At 47.1% G+C, this 26,421-nt stretch overlaps 1 protein-coding gene across 1 annotated transcript in view; it reads right to left on the reverse strand.

The window, feature by feature from the left end:
* RASL12 (RAS like family 12) overlaps positions 1 to 26,421 on the reverse strand; it is a 144,822-nt gene that overhangs the window by 37,641 nt on the left and 80,760 nt on the right. The window contains exon 4 of the mRNA XM_069625090.1: positions 2,952 to 3,025. Within this exon, the coding sequence (XP_069481191.1) occupies positions 2,952 to 3,025 (74 nt within the window). The remainder of the gene's footprint in view (positions 1 to 2,951; positions 3,026 to 26,421) is intronic.

The following is a 26,421-nucleotide window of genomic DNA, read 5'->3' on the forward strand; positions in this document are numbered from 1 at the left end:
TCTCCCTCACAGCCCACTAAGGTCTTGTTTCCCTCCCGCTTAGGGCACTCTTACTCTCCTTCACAGCCCAATAAGGTCTTGTTTCCCTCCCTCTTAGGACATTCTTGCTCTCCCTCTCAGCCCACTAAGGTCTTGTTTCCCTCCCGCTTAGGGCACTCTTGCTTCCCTTCACAGCCCACTAAGGTCTTGTTTCCCTCCCACGTAGGGCACTCCTGCTCTCCCTCACAGCCCACAAAGGTCTTATTTCTCTGTCGCTGAGGGCAATCTTGCTTCCCTTCACAGCCCACTAAGGTCTTGTTTCCCTCCCACTTAGTGCACTCTTACTCTCCTTCACAGCCCACTGACGTCTTGTTTCCCTCCCACTTAGGGCACTCTTGCTCTCCCTCACAGCCCACTGAGGTCTTGTTTCCCTCCCACTGAGTGCGCTCTTACTCTCCTTCACAGCCTACTGAGGTCTTGTTTCCCTCCCACTTAGGGCACTCTTGCTCTCCTTCACAGCCCACTGAGGTCTTGTTTCCCTCCCTCTTAGTGCACTCTTGCTTCCCTTCACAGCCCACTAATGTCTTGTTTCCCTCCCACTTAGGGCACTCTTGCTCTCCCTCACAGCCCACTAAGGTCTTGTTTCCCTCCCACTTAGTGCACTCTTGCTCTCCTTCACAGCCCACTGAGGTCTTGTTTCCCTCCATCTTAGTGCACTCTTGCTTCCCTTCACAGCGCACTAAGGTCTTGTTTCCCTCCCTCTTAGTGCACCCTTGCTTCCCTCTCAGCCCACAAAGGTCTTGTTTCCCTCACTCCTAGGACACTCTTGCTTCCCTACACATCCCACTAAGGTCTTGTTTCCCTCCCTCTTAGAGCACTCTAACTCTCCTTCACAGCCCACTAAGGTTGTGTTTCCCTCCTGCTTAGGGCACTCTTGCTCTCCCTCACAGCCCACTAAGGTCTTGTTTCCCTCCCACTTAGGACATTCTTGCTCTCCCTCACAGCCCACTAAGGTCTTGTTTCCCTCCCGCTTAGGGCACTCTTGCTCTCCCTCACAGCCCACTAAGGTCTTGTTTCCCTCCCACTTAGGACATTCTTGCTCTCCCTCACAGCCCACTAAGGTCTTGTTTCCCTCCCGCTTAGTGCACTCTTACTCTCCTTCACAGCCCACTGAGGTCTTGTTTCCCTCCCACTTAGGGCACTCTTGCTCTCCTTCACAGCCCACTGAGGTCTTGTTTCCCTCCCACTTAGGGCACTCTTGCTCTCCCTCACAGCCCACTGAGGTCTTGTTTCCCTCCCGCTTAGTGCACTCTTGCTCTCCTTCACAGCCCACTGAGGTCTTGTTTCCCTCCCACTTAGGGCACTCTTGCTCTCCCTCACAGCCCACTAAGGTCTTGTTTCCCTCCCACTGAGTGCACTCTTACTCTCCTTCACAGCCCACTGAGGTCTTGTTTCCCTCCCGCTTAGTGCACTCTTGCTCTCCTTCACAGCCCACTGAGGTCTTGTTTCCCTCCCACTTAGGGCACTCTTGCTCTCCCTCACAGCCCACTAAGGTCTTGTTTCCCTCCCACTTAGTGCACTCTTACTCTCCTTCACAGCCCACTGAGGTCTTGTATCCCTCCCACTTAGTGCACTCTTGCTCTCCCTCACAGGCCACTGAGGTCTTGTTTCCCTCCCACTGAGTGCACTCTTACTCTCCTTCACAGCCTACTGAGGTCTTGTTTCCCTCCCACTTAGGGCACTCTTGCTCTCCTTCACAGCCCACTGAGGTTTTGTTTCCCTCCCTCTTAGTGCACTCTTGCTTCCCTTCACAGCCCACTAAGGTCTTGTTCCCCTCCCACTAAGGGCACTCTTGCTCTCCCTCACAGCCCACTAAGGTCTTGTTTCCCTCCCACTTAGTGCACTCTTGCTCTCCTTCACAGCCCACTGAGGTCTTGTTTCCCTCCCTCTTAGTGCACTCTTGCGCTCCTTCACAGCCCACTGAGGTCTTGTTTCCCTCCCTCTTAGTGCACTCTTGCGCTCCTTCACAGCACACTAAGGTCTTGTTTCCCTCCCTCTTAGTGCACTCTTGCTTCCCTTCACAGTCTTGTTTCCCTCTCTCTTAGGGCATTCTTGCTCTCCCTCTCAGGCCACTAAGGTCTTGTTTCCCTCCCTCCTGATATGATATTTTATTTGTATCGCGCTCATACACAAGTGTTTCAGAGCGTGACAAGGCAAGGGAGGGGAACAGGGGAGAATAAAACAGCGATCTTACTAGGCCCAGTGACATTGAGAACACGCAAGTGCATGGGAAAAGGGAAAGGGGAGAAGTGCATGGACGGGGGAGAGAGGAGAGTGCGGAGCAGAGGAGAACAGATAAATAATAATAAATACAAATAAATAGATAATAGAGGCAATAAACAGTGGTGGTGCAGCCAGCAAGTGAGAAGTGCAGTGTTTACGGCAGCAGACTGGGTAAGTCTAAATACGTGCAGAAAAGGAAGAACAAGGGGGGGAGGGTGGGGGACTGTACGGATACAGATACAGTCCCCATTTCAAGGGGTGGCCAGGTGGCAGTGCAGGAGGGTGGTAGGGTGCGCAGGTACCTGGGCCCACGGGATAGAGGGTGGCCAGGTGCACAGTACAAAGAGAGAGCAGATCAGCAGGGGAGAGGGGGAGCCAAGACAGAAGCAAAGAGGAAGGTCTTGAGGTGCTTCCGGAACCGGAGATGGTTGTCCTCATGTTTTAGAGTGGCAGGGAGGCTATTCCAGAGGGAGGCCCCAGCCGAAAACAGAGATCTACCCCCAGCTCGTTTCTTTGAAAAACGACTGACCCTGAGGGAGTCCTAGGACACTCTTGCGCTCCTTCACAGCACACTAAGGTCTTGTTTCCCCAGCCGACGCACAGTGCACTATGGTCAAGGATCGGCGCTTTGAAACTACTCCGGTTATGATTTGGTGCAATATAGTAAGGTAACATATTGTGACATTTACCTGGTCTGCCGTGTCCATGACTTTCACCATGACAGGAAGGTGGTCCACCACTTCTTCCGAGGCGTAGGTGTCTTCTGCAAGACAGAGAGAGGACCATGTGAAGCAATAGACCAAAGCAAAGCCACAGGCCCTGAAAAACCTCCCTTAACAGAAGGACAACAGAAGAAAGCATCCCTATCGGTGGCAGTCTCAACATAAAATGGTGCCCACGCTCTCCTTTTTTTTAACCCACTTCCTGTGTTTCTGTCATTAATCACATCCACCCATTGAATTTGAACCGAAGTACAGGCTTAGGTCCTTAACACCCAATTAATGCATGAATAGGTGCAAATTCACAGCGTGTGTTTGTCATTCACTGCTCTGTCTAATCTTAAGGTATTAGTTATGTATTCAATTCCCTGCTCAAAATTTAGGAAATATTTTGTGCTTGGTTTTTGCTCCCCAATCGTTCCTCACCTGCAACTCGCCCCTATTGCAAGATTAATCAGGTCTTTTTGGTAGTCCTTTTGCCTGTTGTTTGGCAGTATTATCTGTTTCTAGTGCTTGCTCTAATTTGACACATCTGGCTAGATGTGTAAGAATCATCCTAATCGACACACCTTCTCCATCCTTTCCCCTCTCACTCTGGCCGGCCTCGCTTGGCCCTCCTCCTATACCCACCTGCGAGGCTAAGAACCTCTGGGTCATCTTTGACTCCACACTTTCCTTCTCAGCCCACATCTCGGAGGTATCTAAAAAGTCAAACTTCCTACTGCACCTCCTCAGAGGTATTCTGCCTTTCCTCTCCTTCCCCCAGAAGCTCACTGTCTCCCAGGCTCTGGTCCTCTCTAGGTTGGACTATTGTAACAGCCTCTTTCTAAATCTACCTGCCTCTACTCTCCGCCCTCTGCAACTCATCCAGAACAGGACTGCAGATCTTGTCCTTGACCTCAAGCCCTGGGATCGTATCTCTCCAGCCCTGAAATCCATTCATTGGCTCCCAGTGGATTATAAGATTAAAGAAGAAGATTAAAGAAGAAAGCTGGGGGAGATGCCTGTCTTCGGCTGTGGCCTCCCTCTGGAACAGCCTCCCTGCCACTCTAAAACTTGAGGAGAACTATCTCCGGTTCCGAAAGCACCTCAAGACCTTCCTCTTTGCATCTGCCTTTGCTCCCCATCTGCCCTGCTGATCTGCTCTATCTTAGCACCGTCCCCTGGGCCCAGGTACCTGCTCACCCTGCCACCCTTCTGCACTGCCTCCCAGCCACCCCTCGCACTGGGGACTGTATCTGTACCCATACAGTCCCCCACGGCCCCATTTTCTTCTTTTTATGCACTTATCAGACTTACCCAGTTCTGCTGCCGTAAACACAGCATTTGCCACTTGCTGACTGCACTACCCCTGTTTATTGTTCCATATTCTATTTATTGGTATTTATTACTATTTATCTGTTCTCCTCTGCTCTGCACTTTCCACTCTCCCCCTTCCATGCACTTTTCCCCTTTCCCTTCCCATGCACTTGCACGTTCTCGATGTCACTGGGCCTAGTAAGATCGTTGTTTTTGTTCTCCCCTGTTCCCCTCCCTTGCCACGCTCTGAAACACTTGTGTACGATCGCGATAGAAATAAATATCATATCATATCATAACGTGTCCTCTGCTTCTTTGCTTCTGGCCTTTTCCTCCTGGCACTATGATCCTTCTGCCTCTTCGCAAGCTGTTGCTGTAAGCATGTTAATTTCAGATTATTAGCCTTTTGACCCAGTTATTAGATGCAATGGCCCCAGGCAGTGGCGTATTTAGGCTTTCTGCTGCCCTAGGCCCAAATAAGTGCACGCACCCCCCAAACTTTACTCCACCGCTGCCAGACTCTGCACCTTCACCAGATTCTGCCCATACAACAAACTCTATCCGTGTTGTCCAAACTACGCCCCATCACCCCCATTTTGGCCCCCATTTTGGCTCCATAACATTATAAGGAAGTTTGTAAGGCTGCAGTTTGTTTTCAGATCCCGGCTGCCCTAGATTTGGAGAAGGCAGTGTGCTCTACAGTTGAGTGCACTAAAGGTCATTGTTACAGCTAATTGTCTACTTTCTGTTATGTCTGAAAACAATCTTTTAGAGGAAGTGATAAGGACATAAGCTGTCTGGCAACTGGACACAAGTGAGAGCAGGTTGGAATGAGGAATTTGAGTTGCAATCGCAATATCTGGTTATTCTCATAAAGTGCCTGCTGTCACTCTATGAGAAGCAGCTAGACTGGTCTGTAATATTAATGCAACAGAACTAAGTGTCTACATGCAGTCTTGTCAAATGGTAAAGTGTACATATGGAATATATGCAAGTGGTACAGGCACATCTTATAAAAATGTTGAATAAAAAGAACTCAACCCCCTTCTCATGGTTTCAGGTTTGGTGTTAGGAAGGGGCAAAATGGAAATAAGGCAAGTTACCTCTTGCAGCCGATCTACCTCCAATCCCTTGGGCTGGAATGCCATGAAAATATGGCAAAATCCCAAGGGAAGTCTGTAAACTCTGCCGAGGCATAAACACCTCAGTAGAGTAAAGCCAGTTGGAGGAGGCTCTTGGAATCTTTGGCTCTGCATTCTCGCAGTAAAGTAATGGATAGGGGCGACCCTAAACATTCATGTGAGAAGCAACAACATTCCTTGTAGCTGCACAATGCAAGCACCTTTTATAACAAATGAAGTGGTACATACTGTTTACATTATTGCTATTTCTGCAAAATACCCAACACTCCAAGAGTACAATTGAGCAATGAATCGGGCATGTCAGCACAATATTACCATTGTGGGTGTGGTTTAGGCTATGGGTTTTGCCAGCTTGCGTTTAAGGGCATTTAAAATGTTTGTAAACTCTGTATAGTTGGACTTTACAATACATAGGAACATATTGAGATTTGTGGGTATAGATGTGGATGTCCTGCTGTTGTTGGAAGTATTGTTTCACCTAAAAGTCCTACGTTATATTTAAAATATAATTAATGTACATATTACTTATAAGCATCAGAGTTATGGATTGTGTGACATACTTTGCAGTTGGTTCTCCTGGCAGTACTGCGAGTGCAGCAGAATGTCATCAAAGACACAGGGTGAACCCAGCAGGGATGCCATATGCCTGCTTAGCACTGAGCAGCTTCTGTAAAGATGGCTGAATGGATATCTTTAGGGGGCACCTTTACAGCTGTGAAACAGTCTGCACCTTTGGCACACAGTTTTTGTTCTCTCCTTCTATGGCTTCAGGCATCCTTTCACAGGTTTCTTGATGCACTTGTGCATTCAGATTTACTCTTCGGCATTTTGTCTTCTCTATGACCTATTTCATGCTTGCACCTTTTGGACGGCCACAGACCTTGGAAATGTGGGGCCTGAGGGGGGGAATTAGTGCTTGCTTCTGAACATCAGTTTAGTGCCACCTGAGGGTACTCCCTGCTTGAATTAAGCATAGCAATGAGTTTAAAATTAAACATCATTTTTAACCTTTACTTTTCTGAAGGGAAAACTCTTTTTTGTGATGGTTTAAAAAATGCATGTCGTGCATTTGAATATAAAAGTGATTGTTTAACACGTTGTATGCGTGCATTCATTAGAAAGAACTTCAAAGATAATGTGAAGTGGAACCAATAAGACCAATGAGGGTTTGGCTGTTTTGCATATTGAAGAGCATTTTGGGAAGATAAGAATGGCCAAAGAGCTTTATATCTGTAATATATGTCTTTGAGAGTTGTATGACTGAATCACTAAATACCTAACGAACGCTGCGTTTAGTAAGCGTTTCCTTTTTATTTTTGTTTTTATACCAAAATTCTCCCTAACAATAACGCTTTTGTAAATATCAAGCACATGTAAAAGTTTGCCCATCAAAAGCTTTAGCCGTCAGAGTGGAAAGACTACTCACAGTTCGTAATTACTGGCAGTGTTGTGGATCAGCCAGACTCAGAGAAACAAAGTTTTGTATGTATTTAAAAAATGACAACCGGTAAATTAAAAATAAACTTCAGCCCTTCTGGCAATCTGCCGACCTTGGCCTAGTTGGCCTTGTAAATACGCCGATGGCCCGAAGGCGCTTAATACATATTAAAGCATGTCCCTAAGGCCCTTGGATTACTCCTCAACTAAGGGAGAAAAACACAGATTATTCACCACTCTGAAAAGCCCTGCCGTGAACCCCAAACCTGTCATTATTTGATCAGCTTTGTCGTTTTTTCTGCTTACAGAAGGCTCATGTTGAAAATGCAATTATAATTTCTCGGCTAATCCAATTTCTTCTGCTCTTACTCATCATGTGCAATGTTCAGAGTCCTGAGGCACTGTGTTGATCCTTTCCTTGTCCCAAATGTATCTCTTTCTTCTACTCAGGTTATTCCTTTTAAGTCTTTTTTAGTTGGTCAATTGAAAATATTCAGTCTGCGGTTTCTTCCAGAAGTTTCCATTCCTCTCTTGTTTCTAGAAGTTTCCATTCCTCTCTTGCTTCCAGAAGCTTCCATTCCTCTCTTGTTTCCAGAAGTTTCCATTCCTCTCTTGCTTCCAGAAGTTTCCATTCCTCTCTTGCTTCCAGAAGTTTCCATTCCTCTCTTGTTTCTAGAAGTTTCCATTCCTCTCTTGCTTCCAGAAGTTTCCATTCCTCTCTTGCTTCCAGAAGTTTCCATTCCTCTCTTGTTTCTAGAAGTTTCCATTCCTCTCTTGTTTCTAGAAGTTTCCATTCCTCTCTTGCTTCCAGAAGTTTCCATTCCTCTCTTTCTGCTTCTTCTAGCTTACCCAGAACTGCCCCAACTTGGATATATTAACCACTCTCCCTGGTGCTTATTTGATTTGTTGTCTTTCTTCGATGAAACCTACTCCCTATTCTGTGCATTTTATGAAAACTTTTAAAGACACTATTTATTTCCCTTTCTTGGGTCTCATTGGCTAATGCTTCTGTCAATCAAGTCATTCTCCCAAATACCTTTAAAATGGAAAATTGTGCAGCAGCTCAAGTCGCCCGGCAGCTTTGCCAGCGCTACTTGTGGGACTATCAGTCTGGCTCCATACTTGGCATATGAACACGACTGGTGGTTGAGGGCGAGGCTCTGCACCTATCAGTCCCTGGCAGAGCTTCTTTGCTCATTCTCATGGACAGCGCAGCCGCGTGACGCAGTTGACGCAGAGGTTTTAGGTTATATCCGATTATTCCGTATCCTCTTGGCTGGGTATGTTCTGGACTGGGCATCCCCCTTTCTGCATAATCAGTCGAACAGACGAGGATCAGACACTCTGAAACCACTACAGTGGTGATTTGGCGCAGTATAAAAGCAGAGTAACATAACGTGACGGTATCACGTTTTTCTTTTACCAATGCACAAGAAATCACTTTGAAAAAACTCATCGAAATATATAGCGGGGTGAGTGGTGAAAAGGGGTGGGGAGGGTCTGGGGTAACAGTATAGGGAAGGCAGATTGGGGGACCCCCCCCCCCCAACACATTTTTAACAAACAAATTCGATGTGTTTTTTTGGAAGTAATTTCTTTGTGGAAAATTACTTTAAATAAATGTGCATGTCAAAGTGACATGGAACCAACTTAACATAAATGTGTGCAGGCTGTTTGGACCCGGGTGTGCCGCGTGGTGTTTTCCAATGGTTGCTCCTGTTGCATCTGCATGAAACTTCTGGGAGGTCTGGTTCTCAAGTCAGGCTCACGGTACCCCAGTACACTGACATCACCCAGATTTTCCTGACAGAGCCATCACCAGCCAATAGCCTTTACCTATGGGACTGTTTCGTCGCCATCTTGGATGGACTTTACTTTTCTTCGTCTTCATCTTTTGTAGCACGAATACAAGAGTGGATTTTGCCCTTCGCTTCTCCTGGCATCACACCCACCCTGGTGTCCTCAGCAAAATCTTTGGTTCTCACTCTTGACACTAATCTAAATTCCAGGCCTCATGTTTCTGGCTGATCCCAATCCTGTTTCATTCAGCGCTTCTTCAGAAGCGTGACACACGCCCCCTGGTGGCAATGCCGTCTTCACAGGCCTTCTTCTGCCCCCGTGAGGACTGCAGCCCCTTTGCTCTCTGGCTTGAAACTCTGGCATTTTACCAGCGTCTCTATCTGACAGAGCCACATTCTGGCCAGGCTGTCTCTGTTGCGGCTCTGTGTGCCTGGAATGCTGTGCGTTGTTTGACCACCACTTACTTCCTAGCCCTTTTGGAAGGCCTTACAAAATGTACTTTTGTGCCTATCATTACATTTTCTTCAATTTCTTTCCTTTGTTTCGTTCTCTCAATTTTTATCGACTTCTAACACTACTGTTTTAATGGTATTTTTTTCCTTTTTCAGGTTTTCTTTGTGTTTTCTTCTTACATTTAGTGTATCTAATGGTTAGGGGCAGGGCTGGACTGGCCTGGCATATGGGGAACTCTGGAGATTTCCCAGTAAGGCCTTTGCACCCTGGGCCTCTTTTGTGTGATATTTCCAAATTTTCTCATAGAAAAAGGGTTGAGATTGCTGAAAATGTGTAATGTTCCAGGTCCTGATCAGTGATGCCCAGTGGAGACGGGTGATCAGGATGTTGTGGTTTACTGTATCGAAGGCAGAAGAGAGGTAAAAAAGAATGAGGACAGAGGGGGAGTTGGAGTCAAGATTTGAGAGAAGGTCTTCACTCCATATAAGCACTCCATGTAAGCACTGGGACTATAACCCCAAGGCACATCACAGGGGTGTTGCCAGGTCTGGAAAAGATCCGGGGCTTTGCTAATGTAGGGACTGTCGGGTCTCGGGGATAGCTAGCCTTTTGGTTGTAGCTGCTGAACTTCTATCCGGGGCTACAACCAAAAGACCCGGGGCTATAGTCCCATCAGCCACCCCCTAGCAACGCCTCTGGCACATCGAGCAAGGAACGCGCACCTGGTTATACGCCATGCTCCCCCACCTTTTAGGGAGTCTGACAATAAACACAAGAAGGTGATGAATAGAAATGCACAAGCCGGCTAGTAAGGAGTCTACTGGATGAGCGCCCAGGTCGATGGAATTGGTTGGAGTTATTTTCAGTCATCCAGTCCTGCTTTTGCTCTGTGCATTGTGGAACGTGTAGCTCTGCGCTTCCCATTTGTAGATCGGGGACATCAAATTACTTTATACTTCTGGGGTTTACAACACGCACTACTGCCATTCCAGAACCCAAACAAAAAGCAGGATTGGATAACCTATGCGCGGATTGGTATAGGGAAAGTTGACTGATCTGCATAAAAGTGAGACCCCCAGACCATGTATGGGTTTTATTTGTAACCGGTCCAAATCAGCACAGGGAAATAGATGAAGGACCGGCAGCGGAAACAAGGAAGGGAGGGAAATAGGCTTGGTGGGCAAGGATGATCGCAAAAGCCATCCAATTTCGCTGGACATAGAAGAAAGACCACCAGGAATATAGAGATTGATCAAGTGCTTAATACCATAAGGGTGTAGGGGGGGGGCTTCTATTGTTGGCAAATTTAAAGGGCTACTATGTCTGGACATGATTCACCCTTATACTGCATGAAGTAGGTGTAAGACCGGGAAGAGGAAGTACAATGATGTGGAAGTGACCTTAGCGTAAATTTGTTGTGTGGATTTTGGGTGTTGGGTTGAGTGAAATGGGAGTTAATATTAAGCTGGAATCAATGCATCAGGTACCCCCTGGTACGTGGCAATCCAGCCTTCTTCCCCCATCCACGCTGCCCACATCAGTGTGCCTTGCTGCGTGTAACTATGGCCTCATTCTGACCTTGATCCCTTGAGTTTGGGGCACAAGAACTCCAACTGCGGTCAAAAGCCTTCTCTACTCTGATAAAACAAGCATTGGTAATGGCAGTAGACTGGTCTTCGTGTTTAATGTGAAGATGTGTTTTGCATTGTAATTGGAAAACGCACATGGCCACCATGCGCTTTCTTTGCGAATGTTGATGTAATAGTCTATTTTTTTTGCATTGTTTTTGTGTAAGATTTCGATTGCTTAAGACACTTCTTTTCAAAGCAAATGATTGATGAAATGGCTCGGTGCATTGTAATGCGGGCAACGTTCTTTCAACAGCGCATGGCTACATGCAAAGACAGAGCTGGGGAGGAAAAGCTGCGCCCACGATGTTGCAGCAGGAAAGCGGGCAGCCAAGGTGGGCCTGGCTGTCCTTACCTGCTGCCAATATCTACTTAGCCATGTCTCAGAATACTTAAAAAGCACTTTCTCGTCCTGTGGGCAGTGCCATGGTGGAGAAGTTCATCCTCACGTTGATTAGTTCACACGGTTGCTAGGCACCCACCTCCTGGCACATGTTCTAGCCAGTGTGCTTTGGCCAGTCCTTCACAAACCTTTAAACAGAACCAAGGATGGATGTTTCCGATGGCAGGAGGTATGTAGCTGGCATACCCAGAAGTGTCTCAGAGTATTATACTAATGAACAAATACTAATTTGTGTTCTTATCTTGTGGTTTAATTTATTTATTTATATTTATAAAGCATGCAGCGGCTCCAGGGCATTGTGGCGCTGTTACAGAGTTCTTACTTGGTTGTGTAGTTACATAACATGTAAGCAAGACTCCTCCAGCTTCGAAGCGCTGCAATAACAGGTGCTATTATTTTTTCTTACCAACATATTCTAGGACTTGTAAAAGTATATAAACAAACAAAACTCCCGTCTTGAATATGCGGGGAAAGTGCTGGAGAGCGGAAGGAAAAGAACACTACTCCCCCTACGAGAAGGTTTTCTTTACCAGCGATTTGTCGACCCCAGAACGACAAAAGGCGAAGCCTGCCCTGCACAGCGCAGACAGCTCCCCGGTCAGAGTAGCTATTCAACCATGGCTGAATGGCTAACTGCCAGGCTATTACGCAAGTCTATGCAAAAAGGACGAGCATACTCTTCCTTGGCACTTAAGGGGTTAACATCAGAGAGCTAAGGCTGCCTTTCAACAATAAGTTCAACCTTCAGAGCAAGTGGAAATAAATATCTCAGTAGCACCTGGACCCTGTAGCAGGGAACAGGCTGTGTTTGAGAGTCATTACCTCGAAGGGGAAAGAAGTCGCCTCATCCCTCCAACGCTTCCTCTTAGAAGCGGTGGGTGGGGATGGTCCACAGCTGCGGCCCGGTCCCCCATCTCCCGGCGCTTCTGCAGGGGGTTCGAACCGCGGGCCTGGAACCAAAAAAACCGAAGAGCCAGCCGCCATCTCCCCATCTCCATAAGTAGCTGAGAATTGCCCAGCACTCAGAGGGGCCCGGAGTGCACAAGAAACAACTTCCTTCTTGGGAGACGTCGAATCGGCTACATTTTCATACTTTCCACAAATAGCTGCACTGTCAACACATGCGGGACTATTTACAGGCAAGCCCCAGCCAAAAATGGGCGCAAACTTCACTGGCCACTAGCATGGGCCTACCGCCAAAGATGCTCCAAGCGTGTATCTGTGTGCAGGCTCACTAACGTGGGGCACCTGCCCCCAACCACATACATTCTATGTCAGCTGTAGCCTACGAGCCTGGGATGAAAACGAAAAAGTGCGGATTCCCCCCGGCCGCCCGCTGGGGCGTGAAAGCCATTTGCACCCCAGGGTTCATCCGGTTTGTGGGTAGCTTTTTTTTCGGGGAGATACGTGCTGCTTGGGTAGCCAATCTCCTGAGGAGAAACAACAAAACAAAAAGAAAACAAGATGGCCACCGCCATAAGGAAAAGGGACTAAGTCCATTTTCCCTTTCTATAGCAGTGGCCAGAACAGGAGGTCATCGGACAGGAGCACAAAGCTCTGGGCCTGCAGGTAAGTGAGGGAGAGGTGTGGTTTGGTTTGGGGATGGGGAGGCAACAGGGAGATGCTCCCTGTTGCCTCCCCATGTAATTATTTTTCTTTTTAAATGGTTCCACCTGGGGAATGTATAGTCTCGCCCGCTCTTCCAACCACCTGATAGGCCAATGGCCCTTCCCTGGCTGATAATAAAACGTATGCGCCAACACTCCTAAACCATTTGGAATTCCTCAAGGCACCATTCCATTAGACTGTTCACTGGTCTGTGTATAGTCATGAGCTGGATCCCTTGGAATCCCAATTGGCACAAAGCAAAGACGAAGATGCGCCATCAGATCCCTGATCCATGTCGGAGCCCACCTACGAAACCAGAATCCATCTTTCTGAGGAAGACTTTAGCACGGTCCCACGCAGGATCAATGGGTCTGTCGCAAGGCTTATGCCTACGGCAATTCTTTACAATGCCCCTTGTGTGAAAAAACAAAATCAGCCCTTACAACACCCGTAAAGTTGGAGAAACCATATGACAAACTGCAAAAACCTGTTAAGGGGGTGCACACCCTGTACACCCGCAAAAGCATGGCTTGAGTTAAGGTAACCATCGCCGTGCCAGGAAGCCTACATACATGGCTAATTTCAGTGGGATTCATGAGACAAACCAGATGGGACATTCTCTAGCTTCACTCCAACAAATTGAATCAAAAATTCCCACTCCTGGACCTCGACTCAATCGGAGGCACCACTTCACGTGGACAACAACCATGGTCTAACATACATGTGTAGTACCTGAGAAGGCCTCAACCTGTCGACGGTCAACTCTTATGTCTCATCAAGGCTGCAGCCATAACCAATGACCACACTCAACATCCATGAACTCAGAAACTGAGAAAACTCTGCATTCAAACGGATGAAAAAGAAAGTAAACAGCTAATGGAAAGTGGTTACCACCGTGGCACGGTGGCACCTGGATCAAGAGAACTTGACCCACTCATACAAGAACGCAACAAGCCAACGTCAACATTTGGATGCACTTCCCTTAAAGGCTCAAAGGCCTTGATCCACACATTAAAAAGTGCTTTAACCACCAGTGGCTGCGCTCGCCAGATTGGCCATTGCAGAGGGTCATGCATGCACTCTGCCACCACCGAGACACTACCCAAGAGCTGCTCCTCTCCCACACCACCCGGCACCCTTCCTGCACCCAACCTTCCCTTGCTTGGAAAGATTCCTAGCCAACAGCTGGGCCCACACAGCAAAGCATGTGCTCCTACCAGGTCAACTAGGCACAGTAACGAGGATCATGGATGGAGCCCAGCCGACCCCCACTCCCTCCGAACCTCACTCGAAACACACTCAAGCAATCCCAAAAGAGGAAATCATTGTTGTTTATGCGAAGAACCAGCAGCGATGGAAACCTGGAAACCTCTAATCATGTTATGTGAGTGGTCTCTGGATCTTCTTATTTTTTAATTTTTTTTTAGAAATTTGTAATTGATTATGAAGTTCTAAATTCATGGGGACTATGGTATAGATTACTAAATGGAGAACAAAAGGGTCTGATTTTTGCAGCAATTCGTTTTTTCAATCAATCAATCAAACAAGTTTATTCGGAAATATAAAAAATTCCATTAAACGACAACAAAAAAAAAAATAGATTAATTCGTTTTTATCAAGTAGTCCATGAAATGTTAGGAGAGAAATAATACTTTAAATCATGATAGAGAATTTATGTTCTAAAGGTGTAATAAGATGTATGAATTTCTATGGATATTGGTGTTAATGTATATTAGTAACCTGACGAGAGACAATCTGAATGCAACAAGCATTCTGATTGGCTCTCGCCAGGTCCCTACCCGGCCAGGAATCCCTCCGTCGGGATTCCACAGCCTTTGTCCCGGCCGGGGGCCGTGGCAACCCCTCAGCCAATGAGGAGGCTCGAAGCTGAGCCATCCCCGATCCGAGCCTCCCCGCGGCTGAGAGGCTGCCTTTGCCCCCCGCCGGGGACTCGGGTAAGTCTTTTTTTAAAAAATGTTTTAAATTCCCTTCCCTCCCTGCCGCCCGCCCCCCAACTTACCTTCTTGGTCCTGCGTCCCCGGCAGGGGATGAGGGAAGCCTCCAGCTGTGTGGAGAATCGGAGCGGGGCCATCCCTGCTCTGCGCCTCCACACGGCTGGGGGCTTCCCTCGTCCCCTACTGGGGACGCAGGTACGTTTTTTTTTAAAAACATTTTTATTTGTTTCCCCCATCTCTTCCCCCCGTCCCACTCCCGCCCTCCCAATCCCACTTACTTCTTTTTGATCCTTTTTCGGGAGCGGACGCGCTGGGATCACTTGTGCTCCCAGCGCGTCCGCTCCCGATGGTCACCATGGAAAGGGAAAACGGACTCCGTTCTCCCTTTCCATGGCGCTGGCCATTTTCTTTTTTTTGTTTTCTCCTGAAACGCCACAGCCCCCGAAATGCTGCAGCGTTTCCGGACAAAAAAAAACTTTTAGTGCCCCGGTCACGCAATTTTTGCAGGCCGGGGTACTAATAGCAATAGAACCCTTGTGTCGGGGGCATTACCGACTCTGGTAATGCCCCGGGGCCTTCGGTAAGGTAATGCCCCCGACGCTCGGGTTCTATTGCTTAAATATGTAGGAGATAATGTCTATAAAGTATAAAGGTTTTTGTAAGCTATAAAGCTATATATACAAAAAAACAGTCTTTCACAGCCTAGCTGGGAAAAGGTTACTAAACAGCAGCCTGTTTGTCAACCATGGCACACACCACTCACATCAGTGCCGCCTTAACACACACCACATGTGGACCAGGAAGCCCAACAGGAACATTTCCTCTGAGGGACACTTCCATGGCAGCACCCTCAACTGCACCACCCATAGGGCACATGGGTGCGGGGAGGGCCACCAGAGATTTCTGAACACCACCCCAGAACTCACCACGACAAGACTGCAGGATTCTGAACACCACATGGCCATGATGACAGCAAGCAAGGGATGGGCTTACAGGCGGGAACCAGTGATCGGCCAATCCTTTTGGCCGTGGTCTTTGCACAGTGTCCCCAGTAGAATCATAACTCATCTTCCTGATGAGGTCCAGCAAGCCAGCACATGAAGGTGGTTGTTTGTGTTCCCCAAGTAGAGGAGCTGCGGCCTAGTTGTTGGGCTGGACTGATTCCTAATTGGGTAGAGGCAAGTCTGATTTGCCTATGGTTGAACTTCTGGGATCCCACAAACAAGAAAATACCAATGGACTGGACTGATCCATAGGAAAGGAAGTGTCACAACAGCATTATCACCCCTCAACTTTCGCTTTTCTCTTTGTCTCTTTGGAAGATCAGCATATGTGGGAGCTCTATTGTGAGATTTTTGTAAATATTTGGTCTCTATATAAGATCAGTGTGACTTTCCAGTATGATTTTCCATAGATATTTTGTCAATTGGGAAACTTTGGGAGGATAGCTCAGCGGCAACGCGCACACCTCGGAAGCAAGATGACACGAAACACCATAGGTTCGATCCCCAGGTCCACGCTTAGAAACCTCTGGGTATTAAGCACATTATAAATAACCTATCATATCATTTAATAGTATTTCTTGCTCTCTGGACTTCTACACTAAACAAATGAGTTCAGTAACTATGTTGCTGTTTATTTATTCTTTTTTCTTAGGGGTATATTCTGTTAAAACACACATGTGTGCAGGTTTTTCATGCCTTCCCTGTCTTGCTTTAATGACTAGACCATATTGTCCATCTTTGTGTTTTACATCAATCCCAATTTCATTACTTCCATATCTCTGCCATTTTTACTTTGTGGGGTAAAGCCTACATTACTGTTTCGACTTGTGATTTTTTTCTGTTTCATTAGTTTCCTTTATGATTTTCGCATATATGTTCTAAAAATGTGCACATTATTGTATACAATACAGAGAGATACTCTTGAAAAAGGAACTGTGGTCCGAAACACATTGTCTTGAGTCATGTCGTGTATGTTTCTGCTTTACAACAAGCCATGAAGCTTTCTTGACGCTGTATTATTATGTATTTTGGAAATATAAATTGATATTGAAAAGACAAGAAGTATTGTGAAAAATGTTAGTTGATCATGAGAAAAGAGAATCGGTTGCATACTGATGTGGGTTTGTGGAAATATTACCTAAATGTGTGCCAACCCAGAGTGGGGTGATTCCCCACTGCATGCTGCCATACCACCACTCATTATCCCGTCATATGGCCATGAGCTTGAGTGGCGGTACCGCTAAAAGATTTAGGGGCTCGTTACGAGTGTCGCGGTGCGGGAAGAAAAGTGGCGGTCACAGGAATTACTGAGACATTTCCCGCTCCGACATACTACGAGTATGGTCTTGGGGTGGGGGATTTACCGCCCGCATCACGTTGGAGGTAAATCCTCCCACCTTCTGCTGAAGAATTGGCAGAATTACTGCGACTGTAAATTTGCCAAAATCCCCAATATTGGACTCCAAATTAATGGGGACTAACACTGTCACCACCACTTGTAATCCGTCCAGACCAAGTTGCGGTAACAGTAATTCCATTGGCCGGTATTCCAGCAGATTTACCGCCAGAATGATTTGCTGCCAAACTTGGAGTGAGACCCTAAAATAAGAAAACGTTGTGCTTTTCCAATCCATTCAGACATCTCTAACGTATTGTCAGCCATTCATGGGAGTTGCACTGACTACTTAGTGCAAGAAGTTTCAATTGCCCCAAGGTAATTCCTAAACCCCCTTCACCTGCATTCATTCCAACTTCCTTTCACTCTGAGATATTCTGCTACTCAAATTGCCCAGTTTGAGTCCCAATTGCTGATTTCGATTTTTGCGCAGCTGGCCACGCTCAGCCCTAACCTGCAAAGATAGATCAGTGGGTTGAGCCCTTGATATACGGATCCGCGCACAAACTGCTTGTTTAATTCCTCTTAGGCGGATGGCTCGTGAGGATAGCTCAGGGGCAACGTGTTCTTCTTGGAAGCAAGATCCCCGCGTCCACGCTTAGAAGCCTCTGGGTATGAAGAGCGTTATAAATAACCTATCATATCAGGAGACACAAGGGCCTCATCCTCAAAACCCTTTTACTGCATGTGATGGTATGCGCCAGTTCATCCCCCTCCCACAATGTGTGCACAATAGGTTTTCCCCACCCCTTAGTACAAGTGCACAAATCAAAAGGCAGAAGAGGTCGAGTCAGCATATTTTAAAGCCAGGCCCTTATTCACAAATGGTGATCAGTTTGAAATGTGCAGAAAACAAATTAATTCCACAGAGCTTGTTTGGAACAGGGGCAGGGAGATGCAGAATACATTAGAAATGTATAGAAAGGAGCTGACAGCAGATCTGCCCAGAAATGCAGGGGGCGCATCTGTCAAGGAGGGACCAGTGCATTTCCTAAAATCACGCAAGTGCCTGATCTGGGATTTTGTTTTACTTGTGCGATTTGCTACAATCGCACCCTCAGTCATGTATCCATCCATGGTGTGTTGCAAATGAGTCCCATGGAGTTGGGCAAAAAAAGCAGGCATTCCCCCCTCTGGGAAAAGCTGACCGTCTGCACTTGCGGGTCAGGACATTTTACAGCATTCCGACGTAGCATAAGCCTGTAAATCACCCCAAAGCCAGACCCTATGACCTTCCTTCAGACCTATAAGCATGTAGCTGACCCCAAAGCCAGAGCCTCTGGTCTTCCATCAGACCTATAAGCCTGTAGCTCACCCCAAAGCCAGACCCTGTGACCTTCCTTCAGACCTATAGGCCTGTAGCTGACCCCAAGGCCAGAGCCTGTGACCTTCCTTCAGACCTATAAGCCTGTAGCTCACCCCTAAACCAGAGCCTTTGACCTTCCTTCAGACCGATAAGCCTGTAGCTCACCCCAAAGCCAGACCCTGTGATCTTCCTTTAGACCGATAAGCCTGTAGCTCACCCCAAAGCCAGAGGCTGTGATCTTCCTTCAGACCTATAAGCCTGTAGCTCACCCCAAAGCCAGAGCCTGCGATCTTCCTTCAGACCTATAAGCCTGTAGCTCATCCCAGGTCCAGACCCTGTGATCTTCCTACAGGCAAGTAAACAGTAAACCCCCTACTCGTTGTGTAGCCAGACTCTCTGATCTTTCTTTAAGCCTGTAAACCTGTAGCTCACCCCAGTTCCAGACCCTCTGATCTTCCTACATGAAAATAAACAGTAAACCTGATACTCATTGCATAGCCAGACCCTCTGATCTTCCACTAAGCCATTAAACCTGCAGCTCATTCTAGTTCTAGACTCTCTGATCTTCATACAGGCCAGTAAAGAGTAAACATGCTACTCATTGCATAGCCAGACCCTGTGATCCTCCTTTAAGCCATTAAACCTATCGCTCATCACAGTTCCAGACCCTCATATCTCCCCACCGTTAACTTGCTACTTGTGCATGGCCAGACCCTCTGATCTTCCTTTAAGCCCGTAAACCTGCAGCTCATCCCAGTTCCAGACTCTCAGATCTTTTTACAGGCTAGCAAAGATTAAACCTGCTCCTCGTTGCGTAGCCAGACTCTGATCTTCCTTTAAGCCCATAAACCTGTAGCTCATCCCAGCTCTAGACCCTCTGATCATTGTACTGGCCAGTAAACAGTAAACCTGCTACTCATTGCATAGCCAGACCCTCTGATCTTCCTTTAAGACATTACACCTGTAGCTCATCCCAGTTCCAGACTCTTCGATCGTTATACAGGCCAGTAAAGAGTAAATCTGCTACTCTTTGCATAGCCAGACCCTCTGATCATTCTACAGGCAAGTAAACAGTAAACCTGCTACTCATTCAATAGCCAGACCCTCTGACCTTCATTTAAGCCATTAAACCTGTAGCTCATCCCAGCTCCAGACCCTCTGATTGGTCAACAGGCTAGTAAACAGTAAACCTGAGACGCGTTGCAAAGCCAGACCCTCTGATCTTCCTTTAAACCTGTAAACCTGTAGCTCATTTTTTATCAGACAAGAACAGCCATGGAGCTTATTTCTTATTTATATCATAAACATTTCAACAACAGACACTAAATGTGTACGCTAGCACTATCCCTAGGAGGAAGCACACCCTATCCCTGTAAGGTGCTCTTTACCTTAACCAGGTTCCAAGTGGAAGCATACGTCCGCTGCAACTCAGTCTTACTTACTTATAGAAACCTGTTCACTGCTGCCCAGGCTTCCCACATCACACTGTGCCTCCCCTAATCACCACCTTTCTGACCATCTCTGAAAAACAAGTTCCCAATAGTCTAGGACGAGACACCCTTGAAAAACCAACACTGCCCAGAAGATCGGCATCAGTTTTTTGAGAGCAGTGCCAAATATGGTGGAACAGAATTGTCTGGCATTCGCTGAAGAATTGTTAGAAGGCATTCTGGCTAACCTGTCCCTCTTGGGAACAAACGCCACGGTACAAGCACTAACAAATAGCGATGACTGGAAATAAATTGAGGTCCTTAGAAAAAAGTTGATACGAACTGAACTGCAAAGCGCCCTTATCGACAGAAAATTTGAGAGCACATGCAGCGCCGAATGGTCTTATCATTCGAATAGAACCGAGACAACCTGCTGTTCCGAAAAGATTGGTCTTTCTTTGAAAAGATTTGGTTGATCCTTATTATCAACACTGCAAAAAACGTATCCGTGTAACTGATGCGAGACCTACAAGACAAATTAGAGACCATCAAGGACCTCTGCAAAACTATAATGTGAAATTAGGAGCTTTAGATTCTACCATAAAAGAATTTAAAGGCATTAACATGACCGAGAAGATCTCAAAGTTGAAAAAAGACCTAACTGCATTCACACACAGTAAGGTCTACCCATATAACACTAATGACTACAATACCGAAAAAGCAAAACAAGCCAGACAAGATGCCTACCAACTCAACACAAAACCTGGCACTAGAGGTTTGCAGAGTACCTGTTCAGGCTCATCAAATAACTCAAGTAATAGCTCAGATGATGACGGTAGGGCAGGCCCATACCAACGCCTGCGCCGACAAGTATGCTTTAATACCTCTTTACAACAGCCAACTAACCAGGGTCCAGGCAACAACAATTTTTTAGGCCAACGAGGGAACCAAGGAGGAAGACCAAGGTGGCAGACATACTGACCGTGGATAACTCGCAGTCGGGGCCAGGGAATTCCTCAACCAACCTTTCTTTGATTATGGACCTCTCTACACATTTACTGTCAAGCACAGGGATAGAAATCCTACAAAAGGGGTTATCCATCGTACCAACTGCAAGATATGACCCATTCCAAACTAGGATTGAGATCACACAGCTCCTGCAAAAAATCCGACTGAAACAATTCTTCAATGGAAAGGAAGAGGGTAAAACACCTGACATGATGGATCTATGACCCCCATCACAGTTCTTTGCACCATCCCAAAGCAATACAACTAAGTCCAGTACCTTTGAACAAGCATTACTCAAGAAACTTGAAGACTTGGAAGAGGCGCTAGCGTTTGTACACAACTGTACCAAGGAACAACTGGCAGCACTCAATTACCTTTCCAGGAATAACTCCAATGTCATAAAACCAGCTGACAAGGGCGAAGCCACGGTCTTAATGGACACGACAGAGTACATTAGTATGGTACACCATCTGATTCACGATGCGAACAGCTACAGACTATTACCTGCAGATCCCACACCATCAATTAGATCACTTATTGCACCCCTCATTGAGGAAGCACTCGCAGAGGGATACATCAGCGAGAGGGAAGGAACTTTCCTGACACCCTGCTGTCCTAGACTACCAGCCTTTTATGCACTCCCCAAATTGCACAAAGGCGTGGTGCTCCCTCCAGGGAGGCCCATAGTATCTGGCATTAATTAAATTCTGGAGCCATTATCCCAGTATGTGGACTTTTTTCTTCGGGATGAAATTCCAAAAATGAAATCCTATGTAAAAGACTCAACGGCTATCCTCAAACTATTGACCACACTCCCCATTCAATACGGAAACCCAGTGGCTGGTAACAATGGACGTAGAGGCCCTCTATACCAGCATTCCTCAACTAGACACAGTGGATATGGTATGACAATGCCTTGAAGTAGATACAAGATTGACAAGTGGACATGCATCATTCGTCACTCAGCTAGCAGATATTGCACTAACCCGGAATTACTTTCTCTCTGAGGAAAGCTTTTATCAACTAATTTTGGGCACAGCGATGGCCACAACCTTCGCATCAGTTTTAGCCAACTTGTACGCGGAACAATTCAAAGTGAAACATATCTACGCTCACAAATTGTGATGTGGCGTAGATATATTGATGATATCCTGATTATCTATGAAGGTTCAGCTGAGGAACTGTAATCTTTCCATCACTGGCACAACTGCAACGTCCACCTGAACTTCAGTATCGACTGAAGCAAAAAAGAAACTCGCTTTTTGGATCTACTTATAACAGTACGAGAGGGACAATTGCTTTGAAAGGTGTACAAGAAGGAAACAAATCGTACCTCCCTTATAACATACTCCAGCTACCACCCACACGCCTTATGTGACAATCTACCTTGGAGAGATATAGACGCACATGTACACATACTCAAGATTATAACACACAAGCAGGATCTCTCAAAAAACAACTCACCCTGAGAGGATACCCCCAAAACATTGTCAACAGCACCTTCAAAAGAGCGAGAAATATACTGATGGAAACTCCCCTGCAACAACATCGAAAAAACCCAACACATGGGAGAATATCACGGCAGTGCTGAGTTACTCAATTATCTTCAATTCTCTGAAGAAAGAGATCAAGAGATTGTGGCAGATACTTAACACTGGGTCAAGCAACTTGGAACTACCTGTATTTGTGATTAAACGCAGACAGAATCTTCTGGATTTCCTGGTGCACACTCTCAAGGAGCGCGATGATGAAGATATCCCAAATACCATCTGGGGAACCAGCAGACCCTCGGGCCACACTCCATGTGGCAAATGCACAATGTGTGCACAGACCATCCGCAGCACAAGCATTAACATAGGATGGAAAACTCCATGGCAACAAAGAAGATTAACCAAATGTAATAATAAAGGAGTGGTCTACCTCATAACATGCCCATGTGGCCTTCACTATGTAGGGATGACAGCCAGAGAAGTTAATAAGAGACTGATAGAACACAAGTCCTGTATCAGAACAACAAGACTGATAGCCCTGATTGTAGCCCACTTCCAAGCACTTGGACATACTGCTGAACAATTCAAATGGACCATCCTGGTAAAGATCACTCCTCCCCGAAGGGGTGGCTAATTCGCTAACCTCCTACTGTGACGGGAACATTGGATTTTTCAACTTGATACATCAGAAACGGTCTTAATGAGGAAATCCAATGGCATGAGTTTGCTGTAATGAAATAATACCACAATAGTCGTTCCCAGCACTAAAATCATTAACACCATGAAGCATTACCGTACCACTGATCAAGCCCTTACACAATAGGGGTATGCATCAGAAGACACGTCTACCAGATGAATACGTCTAACCTCCAACTGGACCCTCCACGTAGGGCCTCACACCTGACAGAGGACATTGACATTATCATCAAAGCATCATGAACAGGGCCAACTCTGACCTGCACATATTATCCACGTCATTAAAGTGACATGCCAAAAGAGAAGAGTTGCGTCCCATTGCCACCCATAAACGATATGGGACCCTGTGCTTCATAGCTCAAAAATTCAAAAATCTAAAAGGACTGTAAGTTTTAATTTCCAAAGACGTCAGTGTATTATCAATACTCTAATCTGGCAGATGTATCCCGCAAAGGTAGCATACACTATCCGTTGCCTAGCTACGTCCGTGTCTGGACATAGTGGTTGAGACACGCCAATCCAACATCCTCATTAGGATTACTCGCATGACGAAATTGCCATCTGCTAATATATTTGATATGCCCAGTGACCCACAGGCTCGCCTATTCCCACTGATGGGCACAATATCTATGGGATTCTATATCCCGTTATACAAATTGATTTACATAGATTCTGTGTGACTGCTCTACAACCCTGCCATCTGTAAAAATAAATGATCATGTCACTCTCGGGCACTTTGTTAGAAAAAACTTTCTTGTGAGTCGAGTGGAACAAGAGCCCCTCGTCCACCTGGGTCCCAAAACAGTGCAACCACCTTCAGGAAACTGTAAACCTTGCCATTCCAAAATGGCCGGCACTTTCGATAGCTGAATCATTAGGGGCTAGGATATATAACAGGAGCCTGGGAGACTGCGTTGTTGCTTAGCAACTGTTATGTCCCCAGGGAGAGGCAGGCCCGCATGGGTGGGCCTCGCTTCGCAGCTCCGGCTCGAGCTTGAAAAGACACGGACACCTTCGTGCTGCTGCCTTGCCCCAGAACTGTCTCCAAAGCGCGGGGCCGGGGCCTTTATTGAGCGCCTTGCATCACCGCGTAGCGGGACGCAAGGCGGATGTAACATTCCTCCTTTATTATAACTGAACAACAAACAAATATGCATTACTCAGCCAACGGGCTAACCCCTTCTTATCAAGTCTCTCATGGGGATTCTCTACCACTCATAGTCTCTGAGTCTGGTTGGAGGCCTGGTGGTGGTTCTTAACCCATATCTTCCACCCCTGGGTATGGCCCCCTGTGTCACCCCGGGTTGCTCACCTTCATTGTCCCGCTCACCCGGTTCTGGTTCACTCCATGGTTCCTTGGCTCCGTCGTCCATGCTCTCTCTGTCGTGTGGGCTTTCCTGTCCCTCGTCCCTCGACGGATCCTCTCTCGACAGATTATCATCTTCTTCTGGGGGGCATTTGCTGTCTGTCCACAAGTTCCTTGGCACTGCCTTGAACCATGACGCATTTCTCATCACTTGTCTTTGCCCCCTTTTTACAGTTATCATGGTGCCCTGCCGTCTACTGATTGTCCACGGGGCTGCGTCATAGAGGGTGTCTAATTTGGATTTGGAAGGGTTCCTCACCATGACCACTTGATCACCAACTCAGTGATCGGACTGCTTGGCACGCCTTTTGTTCCTCATGTGGGCGTTGGCTCCTGTCCGCCTTGATTCGGTGCTCTCGTGGTTGAACGTGTCTCGGCTCCTACTCGGGTGATGTCGTATGGAGGAGTTGATGAGTGTGCCGTACATCAGGTCTGCCGGCGGTATCCCTGTCATGCTGTGGGGTGTGACCCTGTAGTTCCATAGGAATCCGTTTAAGTCCACCTGCCATGGGCTGACATTGACGCGTGACAGGCACAGTGCCTTGTTAATTGTCCGCATGAAGCGTTCCACATCACCGTTTGCCTGCGGCCATCGCAGCATAATGTGGTGATATCGAATGTTGAGCTCCTTAAGGTATTTTTTGAACTCTTCCCCCGTGAAGGGTGGACGATTGTCACTCCTGATTCTTCTTGGTAGTCCATGTGTCGCGAACATTTTCTCGATCACAGGTTTTAACGACGTCCGCTGCCGTGGAGTTGACGATCTCGACCTCCGGGTACCTGGAGTAGTCGTCAATTGCCACCAGTAGGTGTGTGCCTTCCCTTATTTTTCAAAAGTCTATGCTTATGGCGTCCCATCTGGTGGATCCTCGCACAGCCGCCTGGATGGGCTCCGGATTGGGCGGAGGCCCTGTTATTTGGCATGGGAGGCATGTGCTGACCAGCCTTTCGACCTTTCTGTCAATCTGGGGGAACCACACCCGGTGCCTTATACAGGCTTTGGTCCGTACCACTCCCTGGTGGCCCTCGTGTGCCAAGGCCACGATCTTGTCCTGTAGGCTCAGGGGGATTATGATTCGGGTTCCTTGTAGGATTAGTCCTTCTTCCGTGATGGAGAGGTCCTGCCGGACCATGAAAATCCCTGTGAGGAATTCTTTGGCTTCTGCTGTTTTGTTGTGGATGTTTCGCAGGAACGACCTCCATTCCCCTGAGATGATTGTGTCCTTTATCCGATCGCAGCATGGGTCTCTTTGCGAGGCCTCTCTTATGTCCTCTAAGCTGATCGCTCGAGGCATCATAGCGTGTACAACCTGGCAGATGTGCTCTTCCGTCTCTTCTGCTACGTTGATTTCCTTTGGTGTTGCCGCTCTCGGGTGTCTTGAGAGGAAATCTGCCGGGTTGCCACTGCCTGGCTGGTACGTCAGCTTGAAGTCATATTGCTGGAGGTGCAATAACCACTTGGCAATCTGGGCAGGGGGTGAGATGATGTGCCTGTGAAGATGGGGATCAGCGGTTTGTGATCTGTGTACGTTTTGAATTTCCGACGTGGAAGCAACCCCATAGTACGGCTATCGCCTCTTTTTCGGTATGGGAATATCGCTGCTCCGTCGGTGTTAATGCCCAGGAGGCATATGCAATCGGCATTTGCTCTCCCGTGTTTGTCACCTGTATAAGAATGGCCCCTAGGCCCACGGGGCTGGCGTCCACGTACAGTTCAGTGGGAAGTGCTGGGTCGTAATAAGCCATTGTGGTATCAGCTGACAGTGACGTTTTTATGTGTTCAAATGCCTCTTGGCAGGTGGGTCCTCACTCCCACTTCGTGTTGGCCTTTGTGAGTTCTCGCAGAGGTTCTGAGAGCGTGGCCAGATTCGGGATAAACCTCCCACAGTAGGTGGCCATGCCTAAGAAACTGCGCACCTCCATTGAAGTGGTGGGGGGGGGTTGCAGCTTGGATGTTCGCCACTTTTTTGGGGTCCGCTGAGATGCCTGTGCCATTGAACGTGTACCCAAAAAATGAGA

Source organism: Ambystoma mexicanum, chromosome 11 (genome assembly GCF_040938575.1).
Source record: "Ambystoma mexicanum isolate Mex_15411 chromosome 11, UKY_AmexF1_1, whole genome shotgun sequence".
Classification (NCBI taxonomy): domain Eukaryota; kingdom Metazoa; phylum Chordata; class Amphibia; order Caudata; family Ambystomatidae; genus Ambystoma; species Ambystoma mexicanum.